Source organism: Camelina sativa, chromosome 3 (genome assembly GCF_030686135.1).
Source record: "Camelina sativa cultivar CO46 ecotype springtype chromosome 3, ASM3068613v1".
Lineage (NCBI taxonomy): Eukaryota > Viridiplantae > Streptophyta > Magnoliopsida > Brassicales > Brassicaceae > Camelina > Camelina sativa.
In genome coordinates, this window is record NC_141882.1 from 12,729,760 (window position 1) to 12,748,097 (window position 18,338).

At 35.3% G+C, this 18,338-nt stretch overlaps 4 protein-coding genes across 4 annotated transcripts; 2 read left to right on the forward strand and 2 right to left on the reverse strand.

The window, feature by feature from the left end:
- The first annotated feature begins 1,915 nt into the window (after positions 1-1,915).
- On the forward strand, positions 1,916-3,436 carry LOC104777015 (WRKY transcription factor 71-like). The gene is made up of 3 exons (XM_010501200.2): positions 1,916-2,324; positions 2,488-2,634; positions 2,790-3,436. The coding sequence occupies exons 1-3, from the start codon at positions 1,987-1,989 to the stop codon at positions 3,169-3,171; spliced, it is 867 nt and encodes a 288-aa protein (XP_010499502.1). The 5' UTR covers positions 1,916-1,986; the 3' UTR covers positions 3,172-3,436.
- A 557-nt stretch (positions 3,437-3,993) lies between these two features.
- Positions 3,994-7,160, reverse strand: LOC104777016 (glycine--tRNA ligase, mitochondrial 1-like). Its single transcript, XM_010501201.2, has 9 exons — positions 6,831-7,160; positions 6,316-6,692; positions 6,093-6,210; positions 5,822-6,016; positions 5,503-5,727; positions 5,329-5,388; positions 5,173-5,253; positions 4,663-5,068; positions 3,994-4,574 (listed from the first exon to the last, which is right to left on the reverse strand). The coding sequence occupies exons 1-9, from the start codon at positions 7,089-7,091 to the stop codon at positions 4,342-4,344; spliced, it is 1,956 nt and encodes a 651-aa protein (XP_010499503.2). The 5' UTR covers positions 7,092-7,160; the 3' UTR covers positions 3,994-4,341.
- Positions 7,161-11,749: 4,589 nt separating this feature from the next.
- On the forward strand, positions 11,750-16,246 carry LOC104777018 (carbamoyl phosphate synthase arginine-specific large chain, chloroplastic). The gene is made up of 3 exons (XM_087508942.1): positions 11,750-13,686; positions 13,815-14,507; positions 14,599-16,246. The coding sequence occupies exons 1-3, from the start codon at positions 12,343-12,345 to the stop codon at positions 16,120-16,122; spliced, it is 3,561 nt and encodes a 1,186-aa protein (XP_087365068.1). The 5' UTR covers positions 11,750-12,342; the 3' UTR covers positions 16,123-16,246.
- A 172-nt stretch (positions 16,247-16,418) lies between these two features.
- LOC104777017 (chlorophyll a-b binding protein 1, chloroplastic) lies at positions 16,419-17,534 on the reverse strand. The gene has a single exon (XM_010501203.3). The coding sequence runs from the start codon at positions 17,390-17,392 to the stop codon at positions 16,589-16,591; it is 804 nt and encodes a 267-aa protein (XP_010499505.2). The 5' UTR covers positions 17,393-17,534; the 3' UTR covers positions 16,419-16,588.
- Between the last annotated feature and the right edge of the window lie 804 nt (positions 17,535-18,338).

Here is an 18,338-nt window from a genome sequence, read left to right on the forward strand (position 1 = left end):
ATTTAAGTAATTTATAAAGCTATGGAAAGTGAGGTTATTGCTTTGAAGGACGTTGAATGTTCATAAAGCAAGTGGTCTTCGTTGACTTTGAATCAACAACAATAATGTAGCTCGTATATATCTAATTAAAACCCTTATTTAAATATGAAATTAAAGAAATTAGTTAGCTTTTTTTACATCAATTAGCTTCTTTTCTTATGGAGGTTATTTGTAGTAAAAACAAAAACAAAAAATGTTATAATATAAAAAAAAATTAAGGGTTCTAGGGAGAGGGTAAATTAATGGAGACTTTTGTTTTTTTTAGTTTAAATTTTCACTCGTTTTGTGTTTATGCATAATTAATATATGATTCGTTATAATTCACCAAGAAAGTTTGCTTTTGACGAGTGCAAAGATGTTGGAAGTAGATGTACAATGTCTACATTGCTTTATGCATTTGACTTCTACTTTATCTTTATTTGTAATATCCATCAATAGGACTTTTTACGTAAGTATACTTTTTGAATATATATTGCATTTACATAGATCTCAATTTCTGATATTGTCTTATGATTTTAATCGATCGTTACTAAAGGACATGATGGCTAAAATTTGCTATACAAAACACCATATGGTGATCATGATCATGTCTACTACGACATATTTAAGAGGATGTACCTATGTCTGTCAAACGAGTTTCCTATTTTACTTTTATGTTTGTTTAGTCAAAACTCAAAACCATATTCATAGTGAATTTTGATAACGTATACTTTTAAGAAAAAACTATTCATCGACGCAACCAAATGTATGTTTACAAGACAAAAAAAAAACAAATAAGATATCAAAAGCATCATTGCTGTATTATTGTGATTATCTAATACATGTACCGTGCGTTAATTAACCATATTGTTTTATATTATATATATGGTTTTCGTTCTCAATAGCAAATACTCTATCCATTTTACAAACAAAAAATATTGTAGATTAATTCATTTGATCAGTTTATAGCTATATCATGAAGTTACAAAACGAAAAAGAAAAGAAAAAAGAAGCCAAATTAAAGCATAGTGTGGCAGATAGGATTAGAGAGAAAAATATAGTTAAATGTTTCCTTTATAGAAACCACTTTTTGTTAGATAGCTCTCTAGCTGATTATTTTTTAAGTTGAAATTTTTCAAACCTCTCTTTTTCACATACATAAAGATATTTTAGCAATGTTTATACCCACTAAAGTCTTCAAAGATTATGACCCTTTTGAACTTTCCGATATCCCTCTTGAATTCTTTCAAATTACTTTTTATATCACATTTTAGGGAGACTACAGATATATTATAATTTCAAATTACATACAATTTTTGATATTTCTGTTGAAGAAAAAAAAATAATTACTTAAGAACAATTGTTAGGGGTTTTAGATTGGTCATACGTACGTAGGTTGATGATACATTATATGTTAAAATTTGGATCCAGCCAATAACGATTTAAGCATAAGTTTTTTTTTCTGTTAATTCGATAGAGATTTTCTTTAATTAAATCGTTACTAGAATTGGTAAATTACAAATTGAACGTATAACTGATTTTGCAAGTTCATCAGCTCGACAGATTGTTTTCACGAGGCACAATAGAAAAAGAAATTTCATCAAAGCGAAAGATAAAACACGAATATCATAGAGAATTTCGTAGAGCTCTTCGTTTTAAACGTAAAGTTATATACACAAAATTTTATAGTAGAATTCATCATCTATGACCATTTTCTGTCATTGCGGCCGGGTTTCTCAAATAAAATGAGAGTGGTTTACTATTTGTTCTCCAAATTTTATCGCTCCAAAATATATATTTAAGACCTTAATTATTGAATATTCAGAACTAAAGACCATCGAAGTAATAAACTAAAGTTGAATGGACTTGTATTTATAAGACTTGCTCACCCAAAGTCCACATATAACCGAACACTTAAGTTTGAAGAACCAAATCTCTTCCTTTTCTTTCTCCTTCTCCCCTTCTTCAATGGATGGCCATGTTGAGCACAAGAACACATCTTTAGAAGAAGTATCCTTCATGAGTTTAACTGATTGCTTACAAAGCTCATTACTAATGGATTATAACTTACTCGAGAAGGTCTTCAAATTCCCACCTTATAGTTCCCCTTTTCAACCCGTTACACCATCCAATATGGGCCATACAGTAAACAACCCTCACCTAAATCTCAGCTCGAATTCTCCGATGGTCTCATCTTCCTCCAATGAAGCCGATCCTAAAGAGAACCCCAACGATAATAAGAGTGACCGAATGGAGGAGGACATCGAAGGCGACCAACATGGTGTAGGTGAATGTTCCAAGCTAGTGTGAGTTCTTTTTCGACCTTTAACAATTCATTTGGAACCAAATTTAGACGATATAATGTGATCAAGCTTATGAAAATCAACAATCACTTGACAAAGCAATTAAAGGTTTTAGAACATTGAACCCCTAGAGATTAATATGCTTTTGGTGGATGAATATGGTCAGGAAAAAAGAAGGTAAAAAGAAAGGAGAGAAGAAAGAGAGAGAAGCTAGGGTTGCATTTATGACCAAAAGCGAGATTGATCATCTTGAAGATGGTTATAGATGGAGAAAATATGGACAAAAGGCCGTCAAGAACAGCGCTTTTCCAAGGTTTACTTCTTCACCACACCCTATTCAAATCCAACACATTTATTTACGTGTCCATATGCAATTATTACAAGTTACAAGTATATATCATAATGGTTATAAAAAAAAGGTATATATTATCATAATATCTATTTAAGAGTTTTTGTTTGCGTTGTCAGGAGTTACTATCGGTGCACAACACAGAAGTGCAACGTGAAGAAACGTGTAGAGAGATCGTTCCATGATCCGTCGATCGTAATTACAACATACGAAGGAAAACACAACCATCCGATCCCATCGACGTTGAGAGGAACCGTGACCGCTGAACATCTATTAGGCCACCGTGGTGGTGGAAGCAGTTTCCTCCATAGCTCCCCTCGTCACCATCAAGATCTTCTCATGGTAAAGCATCCTCCGGCCAATTATCAACCAGTGGTTTCTATGTCGTACGAACAAGGTCATGTGATCAATAGTTACAATAATAATAACTATCAACCAGGTGTTGACTATGGTCTTCTTCAAGATATTGTTCCTTCAATGTTCTTGAAGCACGAATCTTGAAAGAGGGCACGTACTATATAATCGAAGCTTTATGATTACATTATAAAGTATATAAAGATAAATAATTTAGTACTCTATATAGTATATATATATATATATAGAAGAGTAGATTATTAGGTGTTTCTAATAATTATTAATATCTTTAAATGCATGTGTATATGTATTTCACTGCTGACAGCCCCTAGCTACTACTAATTATTTGAACTTTGATTCTTGTAAGAGTTAAAACTTTGTGAACGTCTATAATCTCTATATATGTTTTACATGTCGTGCTCTTCGAAAGCTTGGTATATTAATTGTATCATGTGGTTCGAGTATTCTGAATATGATTTCATTATTGGTCAAAAATATTGCTAACTTATGTTTTAATTTGCCTTTAAATAAAAGTCTTCACTTTATTTGTTGGTCGCGTGGAAATGCAGAAATTGTTGACTCGTGGTTATACTAACGAAAACTTTGCAAAAAACCGCTCCACAGTGGTAAAGTCTCATCTTGAGTGTCAACCCAAAAGTATTTTTCTGTATGTCAAAACAACAATTAAGAATAGATAAAATACATGTGTTTTATATACTTCCGTTAAAAGACTTTAAATTTGTTTCAAAATGATCTCACTATAGGTTTTTAAAGTAAATATTTGATTTTAAAAAATTCTGTTTTATTTCTATTGTTTTAATGTAGTGACCAATAAATTTTTGTTTATAAAATGTATTAATAAAACAAATTTTTAAAAAATAATTAATGTGTTAAAAATAATAATAAAAAAACTTAATTAATAGCACTAAAAAATAAAACTGGAAAGAGTATAGAAAAAAATAGGAAAAAAATAGAAAAATAAATATTTATTGTCACACGGACAAAATTTGACAAGTCTATAGTAGAAAGGACGAAAGTAACACAATGATAAACACTTTACTGTAGTTTACTTACCCAATTCTGTTTAATAAATAATCTAGTATCAGACACTTAAAAGAAAAAAAGACACTAAAATGGCCGGATTCAGCTAATTAAACCTTGTTCAAGCTAGAAAAGTCGAAATTTAAGGTAAAGCATCCTATTAGCCCTTAGTATATATATCTGCAAGGATGGTTAATTGTTTGAAGATAATATCACATTTCAACATGAAAGAACCCATCATATAGCTAGGCCATGGTGATTTAAAGAGCTTGCTACTCACTCGTCTGAAGCAGCAGAAGAGTGGTGTGGGAAGCTTGCCCAGACGTCTTGCCACGTCATCTTCCCCTCTACGACTGAGCTCACGACGGAAGCTGCCTCCTTCAAGCTGACTCGGACTTGGTCTTTGCTATCTCTTTCTCTGATTGTCACTGATGTCTCTGAGTCCACAGTTATTGCAAATGGCGCTCCAAATTCATCGGATTTGGCATATCTCTTTCCTATTGATGTACCTGTTCACATACACAAACAAATCTTCACTCGTTTTTTCTTCATTTCAAAATTTTAAATAACTTCAGTTTTCAATTTGGTCCTACGTACCAGTGATGTCAATCTTATGTGACATGTCAAAAGACTTGAGTTCCTTGGAAATGAACTTGGCTGCTTCCTCGAACTGTTGGTTCTGAACAAGCGGGAAAACCATGCACTTGTAAGGAGCTAAAAGAGGATCAAAACGGTACACGTTCAGCTGTTCATCCCCTGCCTTGCTTGGCCTTGTGGTGAACTTATGCTCGTACAGACAGTACATGATCCGACCAATCCCAAATGATGGTTCAATAACTGACGGAGTGAAAACCCTCACGTGCTCTTTCGTCATCTTCTTTGTGATAGACACCATGTTCTTCTTGATGCTCACGTTTCTCCCGAGGGTGCAGACTTCAAACTCCATTTCCCCTTTGGATTCTAGGGCTGCCTTCATCTCCATAGCTTCTTGCTCACTCATCGCCTAACAAAACATTAATTACACGGAGCATGTTCTTTTTATTATAATCCCATCAATATGAGATAAAGAAGCTATTCAGTAAAACAATAGACTCAAGTCAGTCTAACCTCCAAAGCTTCAACAACCTTCTTTTGATCTCCCTTAAATGCAAGACCCAATTCTCTCTTTTCAGGAGTAATAACAATTTTCTGAAATAAAAGAGAATCATTATTTAAGGGCAAGTTGTAAAGACAGAGATGAAAATGTTGAGTGCTCATATATACCTCTACTTCTTTAGGTTCTGGTAGTTTCACTTCCGCGACAAGAGCAACTCGACTTTTTTCCTGAGTAAGTTATAAATAGGAAATTACGTACCCCAATGGGTTTTGATCATATCAACTCTCTAGCTGTGAAGCAAACTGCTGAAAAAATAGAGATACAATGTTAAAGTTTCTTACAGAGTGAGCATATAAGTCGTATGCAGACCTATCTGCAATCCCAACACATTCTTTCCACCCATATGAGCATTCAATTTCAGCATCCCAACAATCTGCTGCATAGTGAGCCATTTCATTTGCTAGATGCTGACGGAAGCGCAACCGTTCCTTGTCTATGCCAAGACGGGTTAGGAACAGATACACTCTCCCAATGAAGTATCCTAGAGTTTCACTATTCACAGTACCCTGCTTGTTCCAACACATTTTCACTTGCAGGCATTAGTATAATAAGTCTGTGAGAGTGCATATAATGTAAATAAGTAGGCGATAGCTAACTGACCTTGGAAACAGCTTCACCAAGGACAAGTTTTTTTGCAGCTTGGCCAGACGTTTGTTCCTCCCTTGGGAACATAAGGATTTCCAGTTTGGATACATCAGGGAATTTAGGATGTGACTTATTGTCAGGATCAACAAAGTGCTCAATTTCTGCTAGCATGAATTCACGAGTTCGAAGAAGCCCTTGACGAGGAGATATCTGCAAAAGTAATGTGCTACTTAGTGAAAACCAGAGATAATAAGAAACACGATCACCCTAAAAGATAACTACACACCTCGTTCCTAAAGACTAGACCAGTTTGAGCCACGGCTAAGGGAAGTTTTTTTCCATTGTCATAATAATAGTCCTTAAAGTTGACAAAGATGCCTTGAGCAGTTTCGGGACGCATGTACCTGAAGCAGAAGCACACACAGAAAGTAACTTGTTAACAGAGAAACTAAAGGAGTTCAGAAACACCTAATTAATCATAACATGAAATATGTTAGATATACTCTCACCCAGGAATCAAACCAGCTGGGCCAATGGATGTTTGAAACATCAAGTTAAACGGGTAAAGATCAGAAAGTGGATTCTTTGTGACCGGAGCAGTGATCCCATACTCTTTGATTTTCCTACCAAGATCCTCAATAGAAAGATCTTCCAAAACAGCAAGAACATTCTTCAACTCATCAGCTTCCTCACCAGAGTGGTCTTTCTCCAGTTTCTTTTCACAATAATCCTTGAGCAAGTGGTCCGCACGGTGACATTCTCCAGTTATCACATCATTAACCATAGGATCAGTGAACTTATCCACATGACCAGATGCCTTGAGAACAGCCTCCGGTGTCAAGCTTGCACAACGAACTTCCGCCATGTTCTCCTCACGTACGAAAAACTATAAACGACAAAAACCAAAACCAAAACACAAATCATGTTCTTGTCTACCGAGTTGTGCAGAGATATATATATATATATATATATATATATATATATATATATATATATATATATGAGAATGATCCTTAACTCTTACCTTGCGCCAAAAGTTAATAATATTGAGTTCAACAAGAAAGCCAGGAGCGCCGAGATCGTATAGTCCGGCGACACCTTTGTAGATCTCAAAAGAAGGTTTGTAGAACAAACGCCGCTCGAGCGTATTGACTACGGCTTTTCGGAAAGCCTCAAGGTTTCCGGAGCTTAGGGCAGTTTGGAGGCTAATCTCGACGGCGTTACCATGAGACTCGACGGAGGAGGGTTTCTTCGATTGTTCGGCAGCTTCCATTGTAGTCTGCATCGGAGCGATGGGTTAATGGTATCGAAATAAAAGAAAAAGTGAATTTGTTCACCTCTAGCCTCTAGGTATTAACGGGAAGCTGTGGTACATATAATTATATATATTGTTAATTAGACATGACTTCAATTAGTTTGGGCCATGATATTAGGCCCAATCAGTTTAGATTAATTAGGGTTGCTTCTCTATAAATAGTTTTCAATCCTAATTACCATATGGTGAACCATGTTAAAATTTGTGTTGTTTATTTTTTACATTTATATCATCTGGCTCCCATCAATACATATACTCCCTCCGATCTTTTAAACATGATTTTTTAAGCTAAAATTTTTATTCAAAACATGATTTTTTAATATTAATATTAGATATTTAATTAATATAGATGAGAACATACACAAACAAATGAGCAAAATCATGTGTAATTTAATGAAAGAAGTGTATTGAAAACTTGATATTTCAGGGAATTTGGTGGGATTTTAATATTTTGAAAGATTTGATTACTATTTTAGGAGATTTAGTTATTTGTTAGAGATTTTTATTAAATGATTTAGGATTTAGTGAGATATTATTATGAAATTTTTGGTGATTTTAGGATATTTGGAACAATAATCCCTACCCATCGTACAAAGAAAAGGAGCAGAGGAGTTTAATCACAAAGAGAACTAACTCATAAAAACACTAATACCAACAAAAACAGAGACTATCAACAATAGAATCTCAAACAACTCATAAGGCACAGAAACGGTTGATAAAAGAAGAACACGAAAGTTGAACACTATAGTTAAAAGTAAATAATCTAGATTCACTTCTTCACCATCTCGTTCACCTCTCTCTTCCACGCCTCCAAGGCATTCCAACTTCGCCTGGTCGTTTCCCTTCTCTCGAAGTCTATCCATTGATTCGTCACCGACTCATAAATGCATGGTAACACGAGTCGAAACCCATGTCGGGTTCTATTATGGGTATAGAAAATGGGAATGAGATGATTTAAATAATGTTTAGGACCGGTTCAGGAATTTAACATGTTAGCCATGCTCCATGTAGTGGGTTCGAGTGTTACGTTCTTAGATTGCAAGTTTGAAACTAAGATTTAATTACCTACCTCGTCCCAAACCTTCCAAAGGATAATGGGACGAGTCTTACCTTTTAATTTGAAGCCTTCTTTTAATTGATTAAGAGACCCAAACGTAATAATACAATACATATAAACCTTTTGTGATTCTCGCACTTTCCGTGTTGATTTTAAATTTAATAGGCCTCAGACCTCCCGCAACGTCGCCGGAAAGTATTTTAGAAAAAGATAATAAATTTGAAATTTGAAATTATACATTATAAAATCATTTGAATGTAATAGAATAGTTTGAATATATAAACATTAAACAGAAACTGTTACTAAAAGCACAACCATCAAAATGAAAACTTATAAACAAAAAATATTATGTAGAATAAACGTAAATTTGCAAAAAAAACATTTTCTAAAGTATAATAAATATATAAGATATTTTATGAAGAATTATGGTAAATAGCTACAATTAAAAAAAAATCATAATGACAAAGTGATCTTAACTGAGAATATTGAACTGATGGTTGTAATGAGTAAATGTAATTTTTATGAAATAATTATAATTAAAAATGTATTTAATAAGAGTGAAACTATATCAAAGAAATATTGAAATTAAAATACAAAACTTTAGAAAACATGGTAAAATAAATTTTAAATATTAAAATAGTTTATAACAATAAGTTATGATAATTAGACGCAACTGTAAATTCTATAGTAAGTTTTATTAAATTTCTATATTGCTATAATTATTTCTAAAATTTTAGTTAGATTATAGTATAACATTTAATATTAGATATTAAATTTTATATTATAGAAATTTGCAACGAACTATGATTTGTTAATTATTGATGAAGAGACAATAATATAGAAAGTTCAAAAGACATGACTATTTAAATAGACACACATATTAGAACGAAAAAATTGTGATGATAAAATAAGAATAAAATATAGTGCAAAAAGACACAACTCTACAATGAACAGATACAACTGTTTGAGTTAAAAAAAACAAATAATTTTTTTTTCACAAAAAATACTAAAAAAAGTCGCAATTGTTGTTCTCATTTATTCATATTATTATTATTACTTTTAAATATTAAATATTAAAATATTGTTTTAATGAAAAGTTACGATAAAGAGAGTTCAAATGACATGACTATTTAAATAGACACACGCCAATGACGTCATACACCTATTAGAATGAAAGTTGTGATGAAAAAGTATAAATAAAATATAGTGAAAAGATACAACTCTATAATGAACGGATACAACCGTTTTGATTTTTTAAAACGCATATAAAAACAAAAAATTTACGTAAAGGTACTACGAAAAATCGTAACTGTCTGCACTTCATTGTACCTAATAATCCATATAAATTGCTTTTAAATAAAAGATATCTTTATTACCTTATTGAAAAGATCAAATTCAAAAACTCACTATATAATCCATATAACTGTTGGAAAAAAAACTCTAACAATTTTTATTAAATTTTTTATATTTAAAATTGACTAAAAGTTGTAAATTAGATTCATCATTCCAAAAATCTTTTGTTAGATCAAGAATTGGAGGATTTTCTTTACTTTTAAAAGAATGAATGCTAAAGAATAATTTAGAAAGCTGTAAAAACTGTTGAGATTGAAAATTTATTTTGTTTTGTGTTATTGCAAAAAAATGAAAACAGTTCAAACAAACAAATATATATAGATTTCAAAAGATATGAATGTCCTAATAAACACAACTCTACAGTGAACAGTTGTAACTTTTCATAAATAACAGTTTTAATGAACCATCACGACTTCTCGGAAAATGTCCAAAAGGTATGAAAACACAAATGTTAGTCGCATTTATTCGGATTGTTATTATATATAGATTAATATCAACATGCAAAATTATACCATGAGTTTTTTTTTTTGTTAAAAAATACCATGAGTTTTGGTTTTAAAGAAATTATGCATCCCATATATATAAGTAAAAAAAGTTTAAGGAAATTTACTCTAAAATTCTAACAAAAAAATGTAAATAAATGAAACTACGCTACTTACACATCTTTTCTAACATTTATGTCTTCGTTTTGTAACACAAATAGAGATTTTGGCCGAAAATGAATAAGCTATTGATAGAAGATTGACAAGTGGTCTGGGCATGAAAGTGAAACAAACAAAAAATACAAAAGGAAAACAAACAAACAAAAACGAAACAAAAATCTTCAGCTGACCCTAAGCTTGGAATATATGTTTGTTTGGAGTATATTGACTATATTCGCTATTCAGTATGAGAAATATGAACTTGTAAAAAGACTTCACAAATAAGAAACATGGAAGTTAAAAGTTGCACAGAGAAAAAGATTGTTACTACTTACTAGTATTTTTTCAAACAGATAAAAATAGTTGTTGATTTTTTCGGTTTTTTTACGCGAAGAAAATTGTACAGTAGAAAAACACAGTACTGTACTTGAAACGAGGTTTATTCTATCACTAGATAGCAACACATACTAATGTGCGGAATAAATCAATTTAAATAAAATTATTATGGGTAAAACTATAATAATTAAATTAATATTAGTTTGTGTCAAACGTAATATGTAATTAAAATATTTTTAATTCAAATTTTTGTTTCTTTCGCGTTAAAATACGTTTCACCTGTAAAATTTTTGAATGTGAAAAAGCTTTAACGTAGTCGAGAAAATTTTGATAAAATATTATTATTTATGGCAACATGTCTTTTGTGCAATTTATTGAAACAGGACAAATGATTAAATAAAAAAAAATTCAAAATTTTGTAAATTTTAAGAAGTGTAATATGTATTTACATAAAATGTAAAGATATGAGTACTATTAAGTTCAAATTTGTTTTTTAATTTGCTGATTTTTTTGTTACATTCATTTCTTTTTTTAGTGTTTGGGAAAAAATTTTGGTATATTATTTGATGAACAACTATTTTTACTAATAAAATTAGATGTTACATTTTAAAAAAAAAAAGTTAAAGTACACAGTAACAAAATATAGTACAGGTGAAAAAAAGAAAAATTTAACAAAATTTAATATTATTTTTTTGGTTAAACATATAATGGCATGTATTATAAATATATTACCAAATATGGGTAAATATCATTTTTCTCAAAGTACTTCTCTATTAATATATAGGGGATGTGTACATTTGTTAAATACTACTTTAATGAGCTACTAAAATCACTCATTAATAATTATTTCTGTGTATCTATTTTTAACCTATTTTTGGTCAATTCTTTTTTTAAAAAATAAGTGGTTATTAATTCATTTCAGAATTTGTTAATTTATATATTTATACTATATTAGGGGTAGTATTTGATTATAATTTATGAAGATTTTTGAAAAGTTCAACAAAATCATTAAAAGTGGATAAGTGAAAGATTGTTAAAGTTTGTTAGAGAGTTTTGTTGATTAGTTTTCTAAAATCTTGTAAAGTCCTCCAAACAATTCATATATTTTTATGATACTTTCCATGACTTTATTTTGTAAAGAAAGTGTCTAAAATCATGAACCAATAACATAATAATTGAATTCATTAAAATTCTAGATTATTTTGTTTTAATAAATGACGTTATAAAAGTCTGAATCCAATAATCTAAATTTGTTAAGATTTTAAATGACTTTTTACAAATCGCAAACTAATAACACTAAACTTTAACAGAGTTTAACAAAATCTTGATCTAATAACAACAGATTCTATATAATATTTAAACCTTGAAAACTATATTCAAATCTCAAACCAATAACTTCTACCTATACTTATACTTACATAAAGGAAATAAGCTATAATAATGTTTATGTTACAATATTTTAAAAACAAATAACAATAACATTTGTTCTTTACAAAAGTTTATAAGAAACGAGGAAAGCAGTGATCGATGTACATCGTCGCAATGTGTCATATACAGTTGTCATTGATCATATATTTTACGTTATTATGATTTTCCCAAAATATAATTGGTCCTTTGTTGAAAACGTGGATAATACCAATTAAAAAACGACAAAATAAAAATTAAACCGGAATAATCCAAATTCCGCCGAGAAAACCCTAAAACCCCTCTCTCTCTCTCTCTCTCTCTCTCTCTTCTCTCTCTCTCTCTCTCTTCTCTCTCTCAGTATCTCTCTCCCACACAGTTACAGAGCCGACACCACAGACGAAACTCAGAAGAGAAGAAGAAGCAAAAAATGAGTAACCATTGCTTAGAACTCTCTTCTAACATTCTCGCTTCTTCCAAATCTCATCATCGTTTCTCTCCTTCCAAGCTCTCCAATCCCACCTTCTTCTCTCGTTCCGCCAACAACTACAGAGCAAAATCCAAGCTTGCCTCTTCTTCTTCTTCTTTCTCCACTTTTCTCCCATGTCTCAACCGAAGAAATGGCTCCGTTACACGTGTTCTCAAACCCGTCTCAGAGCTAGCCGACACCACCACCACCAAGGCCTTTTCCCCGGAGGTAGTCGGGAAAAGAACCGATCTGAAGAAGATTATGATCCTCGGCGCTGGTCCGATTGTGATTGGGCAAGCCTGCGAGTTCGATTACTCTGGTACTCAAGCTTGTAAAGCCCTAAGAGAAGAAGGTTACGAGGTGATTCTCATCAATTCGAATCCGGCTACTATCATGACCGACCCGGAAACTGCTAACCGGACTTATATCGCTCCGATGACTCCTGAGCTCGTTGAGCAGGTTATTGAGAAAGAGAGGCCTGATGCTTTGTTACCTACCATGGGTGGTCAGACCGCGTTGAACCTTGCTGTTGCTCTCGCTGAGAGTGGTGCTCTCGAGAGATACGGTGTTGAGTTGATTGGTGCTAAGCTTGGTGCGATTCAGAAAGCTGAGGATCGTGATTTGTTTAAGCAGGCTATGAAGAACATCGGCCTAAAGACTCCACCTTCAGGGATTGGTAACACTCTTGATGAGTGTTTCGACATTGCTGAGAGGATTGGTGAGTTCCCTTTGATTATTCGTCCTGCGTTTACTTTAGGTGGTACTGGTGGTGGGATTGCGTATAACAAAGAGGAGTTTGAGTCCATTTGTAAAGCCGGTTTGGCTGCGAGTGTGACTAGTCAGGTTCTTGTTGAGAAGTCGTTGTTGGGTTGGAAAGAGTATGAGCTTGAGGTGATGAGAGACTTAGCTGACAATGTTGTCATTATCTGTTCCATTGAGAACATTGATCCTATGGGTGTGCATACGGGTGATTCCATTACTGTGGCGCCTGCACAGACACTAACGGATAGAGAGTACCAGCGGCTTAGGGATTATTCCATTGCCATTATACGGGAGATTGGTGTTGAGTGTGGTGGATCTAATGTGCAGTTTGCTGTTAACCCTGTTGATGGTGAAGTTATGATCATAGAGATGAACCCTAGGGTCTCGAGATCTTCTGCTCTTGCTTCCAAGGCTACAGGGTTTCCCATTGCTAAAATGGCGGCCAAGTTGTCTGTTGGTTATACCTTGGATCAGATTCCTAATGATATCACCAGGAAAACACCGGCTAGCTTCGAGCCCTCCATCGATTATGTCGTGACTAAGGTTTGTCATTCTTTCGTCTGCGTACTTTTTGGCTTCTCTTGTGTTGCCTTATGAGATGCTCTTGACTTTGAAGATATACAAACTTCATGCATTTTTTGCTTATCCATATATATTTCTTTATCATGCAGATTCCTAGATTCGCATTTGAAAAGTTTCCAGGATCTAAGCCCTTGCTAACGACCCAGATGAAGTCTGTTGGGGAATCTATGGCACTCGGCCGCACATTCCAAGAATCTTTCCAGAAAGCTCTGAGGTCTCTGGAGTGTGGATTCTCAGGTTGGGGTTGTGCAAAAATTAAAGAGCTAGACTGGGACTGGGATCAGCTGAAATACAGCCTTAGAGTCCCAAATCCGGACAGGATCCATGCGATATATGCTGCCATGAAAAAGGGTATGAAAATTGATGAAATCCACGAGTTGAGCATGGTAGACAAGTGGTTCCTAACCCAGCTTAAAGAGCTCGTGGACGTGGAACAGTATCTTATGTGCGGATCATTGTCAGAGATTACAAAAGAAGACCTTTACGAAATCAAAAAGCGGGGATTTAGTGACAAGCAAATCGCTTTTGCTACAAAGAAAACCGAGGAAGAAGTCCGTACCAAGCGGATTTCTCTAGGAGTTGTTCCATCTTACAAGCGAGTGGATACATGTGCAGCAGAGTTTGAGGCGCATACTCCATACATGTACTCTTCATATGATTTTGAATGTGAATCAGCTCCGAACAACAAGAAGAAGGTTTTGATTTTGGGTGGAGGGCCAAACCGTATTGGTCAAGGGATTGAATTTGATTACTGTTGTTGCCACACTTCTTTCGCCTTACAGGTCTGTCCCTAGACAATCTAAGTGTCTCTCCCAAAAGCCAGTTAACTTTGTTTAGCTAAATTACTTATCTACTATTTAAATATATTTGCAGGATGCTGGATATGAGACCATAATGTTGAACTCAAACCCTGAAACCGTATCCACAGATTATGATACAAGTGATAGGCTCTACTTTGAACCTCTCACAATTGAGGATGTTCTCAATGTTATCGACCTTGAGAAACCTGATGGAATCATTGTGCAGTTTGGTGGTCAAACTCCTCTGAAACTTGCTCTCCCGATCAAACATTATTTGGATAAGCACATGCCCATGAGCTTGAGCGGAGCGGGACCTGTTCGCATCTGGGGTACATCACCTGACTCCATTGATGCTGCTGAAGACAGAGAGAGGTTCAATGCAATTCTCGACGAGCTGAAGATTGAGCAGCCCAAGGGAGGCATTGCAAAGAGCGAAGCTGATGCATTAGCCATAGCGAAGGAGGTAGGCTACCCAGTTGTGGTAAGACCTTCTTATGTTCTAGGTGGGCGGGCAATGGAGATAGTTTATGATGACAGTAGACTAATAACCTACTTGGAAAATGCGGTTGAAGTTGACCCAGAGAGACCTGTTTTGGTAGATAAATATCTCTCAGATGCCATTGAGATCGACGTTGATACCCTTACTGATTCCTATGGAAATGTGGTAATTGGTGGAATAATGGAGCATATCGAACAAGCTGGTGTGCATTCTGGTGACTCGGCTTGTATGCTTCCAACACAAACCATCCCATCTTCTTGTTTGGAAACTATCCGTACATGGACCACTAAGCTGGCGAAGAAGCTAAATGTATGTGGGCTGATGAACTGTCAGTACGCAATCACTACATCTGGGGATGTTTTCTTGCTTGAAGCCAATCCCAGAGCTTCCCGTACTGTCCCTTTTGTCTCAAAAGCTATTGGACACCCTCTTGCCAAGTATGCAGCGCTGGTCATGTCGGGCAAATCTCTCAAAGATCTAAACTTTGAAAAAGAAGTCATCCCTAAACACATCTCTGTAAAAGAAGCTGTTTTCCCGTTTGAGAAGTTCCAAGGATGTGATGTGATACTTGGGCCAGAGATGAGAAGCACAGGAGAAGTGATGAGTATCAGTTCTGAATTCTCTAGCGCGTTTGCAATGGCTCAGATCGCTGCAGGTCAAAAGTTACCTTTAACCGGCACAGTCTTCCTCAGCTTAAACGATATGACCAAATCACACCTAGAGAAAATCGCGGTGTCCTTCCTCGAACTCGGGTTCAAGATCATTGCCACCTCGGGAACAGCTCATTTCCTAGAACTGAAAGGCATTCCCGTGGAGAAAGTGCTGAAGTTGCATGAAGGAAGACCACATGCTGCTGATATGGTGGCTAATGGTCAGATCCATTTGATGTTGATCACAAGCTCGGGAGATGCTCTAGATCAGAAAGATGGGAGAGAGCTCAGACAAATGGCTCTAGCCTACAAGGTCCCTGTTATAACCACGGTGGCTGGAGCATTAGCCACTGCTGAGGGAATCAAGAGCTTGAAGTCAAGTGCCATTAAAATGACTGCTCTTCAGGACTTCTTTGAGGTAAAGAATGTATCTTCTTTGCTCGTCTGAGTTAGTTTTTAATTTACATGTTTGATCGTTTGTGTGGAACTTTTACGATGTCGACTAAATTTCAACGGATTTTGTTTACCATAAGCATTTCTATGAATAATCCTCTAAGGTCCCATTTTCGAAATGCAATATACATTTTATTTTATCAGTAAGTCGCTGTTTGTATCAGAATATCAGATCATGTAGCCATTATGGCTTAGACTTGTGTCATGTTTATGTAATCAAATTGCGCAATTGTAGAATCCAGGAACATAGATCCATTTCAGTTTTTGAGTTACCATATTACGAGACGAGTATGAGAGAAAAATGAGTTATTTGATTAATGACAAATCATACAAAAGTCTTTGCAAATTTACATCTGAAAGTCTCGAACCATCCACCACAAACACAAACCTTCTCTTTCTCCTGTCTCTCACTCGAATTCAAAAGACTGAAAAAAGAAAATTACAAACTGATAAAACTCCGCTCACTTTCCGGGAACAAAGTTGGTGGCGAAGGCCCATGCGTTGTTGTTGACTGGATCGGCCAAATGGTCAGCAAGGTTCTCTATCGGTCCCTTACCAGTGACAATGGCTTGAACGAAGAATCCAAACATGGAGAACATAGCCAATCTTCCGTTCTTGAGCTCCTTCACCTTCAACTCAGCGAAGGCTTCTGGGTCGGTAGCCAAACCCAATGGGTCGAAGCTGCCTCCGGGGTAAAGCAAGTCCTCGGCCTCTCCCAAGGGACCATCTCCTGCAACTCTGTAGCCTTCAACGGCTCCCATCAAGATCACTTGAGTGGCCCAGATCGCCAAAATGCTCTGAGCGTGGACCAAGCTAGGGTTTCCCAAGTAATCGAGACCTCCATCGCTGAAGATTTGTGAACCGGCCTTGAACCAAACGGCCTCTCCGAACTTGACTCCGTTCCTGGCCAAAAGCTCAGGGAAGACGCAGCCTAGGGCTCCGAGCATGGCCCACCTGCTGTGGATAACTTCTAGCTCACGGTTCCTTGCAAATGTCTCGGGGTCAGCGGATAGACCAGCTGTGTCCCATCCGTAGTCTCCGGGGAACTCTCCAGTGAGGTAGCTCGGTGATTCGCCGGAGAATGGGCCCAAGTACTTGACTCGGTCAGATCCGTACCATGGGCTGCCTGATGGTCCCTTTGGCTTGGCAACAGTCTTCCTCATTGTCACACGGCCGCTTCCGAGGACTTCTGATGCCGCCGGGGAAAGTTTCACAGCCTTTCCGGCGAAGGCAGGGGAGGACAGAGCCATTGTTGAGGCAGCCATTGAAATGTTTTTGATTTTTTTTTTTTTTTGGTGACTAACTTGTGAGTGAGAGTGATTGAAAAGGGTTAGCTAGGTTTGGATTATATAGGGATATTGTGAGTAATTTGTTATCTCTGAAGTAATCTTTATCTCTTTAGTCATTGGGTTTGTGAGATTTTGGTTTTATCGTTTATTACTCTTACGTGGCAATCTCTAGTCCACCAGCTTTTACTTTGATTTTATCGTCGCAGCCAAAGCATTTTTGTGACCACAAGTTATGAGCCGTCGTATACTTTAACGGTAACACCCTCGTGACTTTGCTTTGCATAAAAACTTGAATTTTTGTGAATTTAGCTCCTGACAAGAGTTTAATGATTTGTGTGGTTTGATCATGACTATCAAACACTATTTTAGGGCTGAAAGCACTCTCTAATACACATATTAGATATCATATTTTGATCATGACTATCAACACTAAGAATCATTCCAGAAGATATCTACTCTCTAAGTTTTGAGTGAGAGCTGATAACACTAATTAATACGCTGTGCATGCATTCTTTTATATGCTTCAAACTGAAAATTTTGACCCATGACCAAGAAAATTTCAAGTGAGAAAGATTGTAGAATCCTTTGAAAGCTTTTCTAATCCTTTGACCTTATATTGTAGCCGTTGTTGGGTCTATCTACAGTATCAGCCGTCTTATCAGATGGACTGTTACGTTGGCTTATTGTGGCCGTTGTTATAGCCGTTCGAAGATTCTTAGGGAGATGCTAACTTGTGGCTATGCGTCTATGAATTTGACTCGTGGAGTTGTCTTGTGACCATGACCATCAGTCACCATGATCTGGTGGATTCCACTTTTGTCCTGACATTGACATTATTATAAGTCGCTAATAAAATTACAGGTCATTATTTTCCTACTTCTTGTGATATATACTATGGTCAATACAGGGTTTTAGGAGGTTA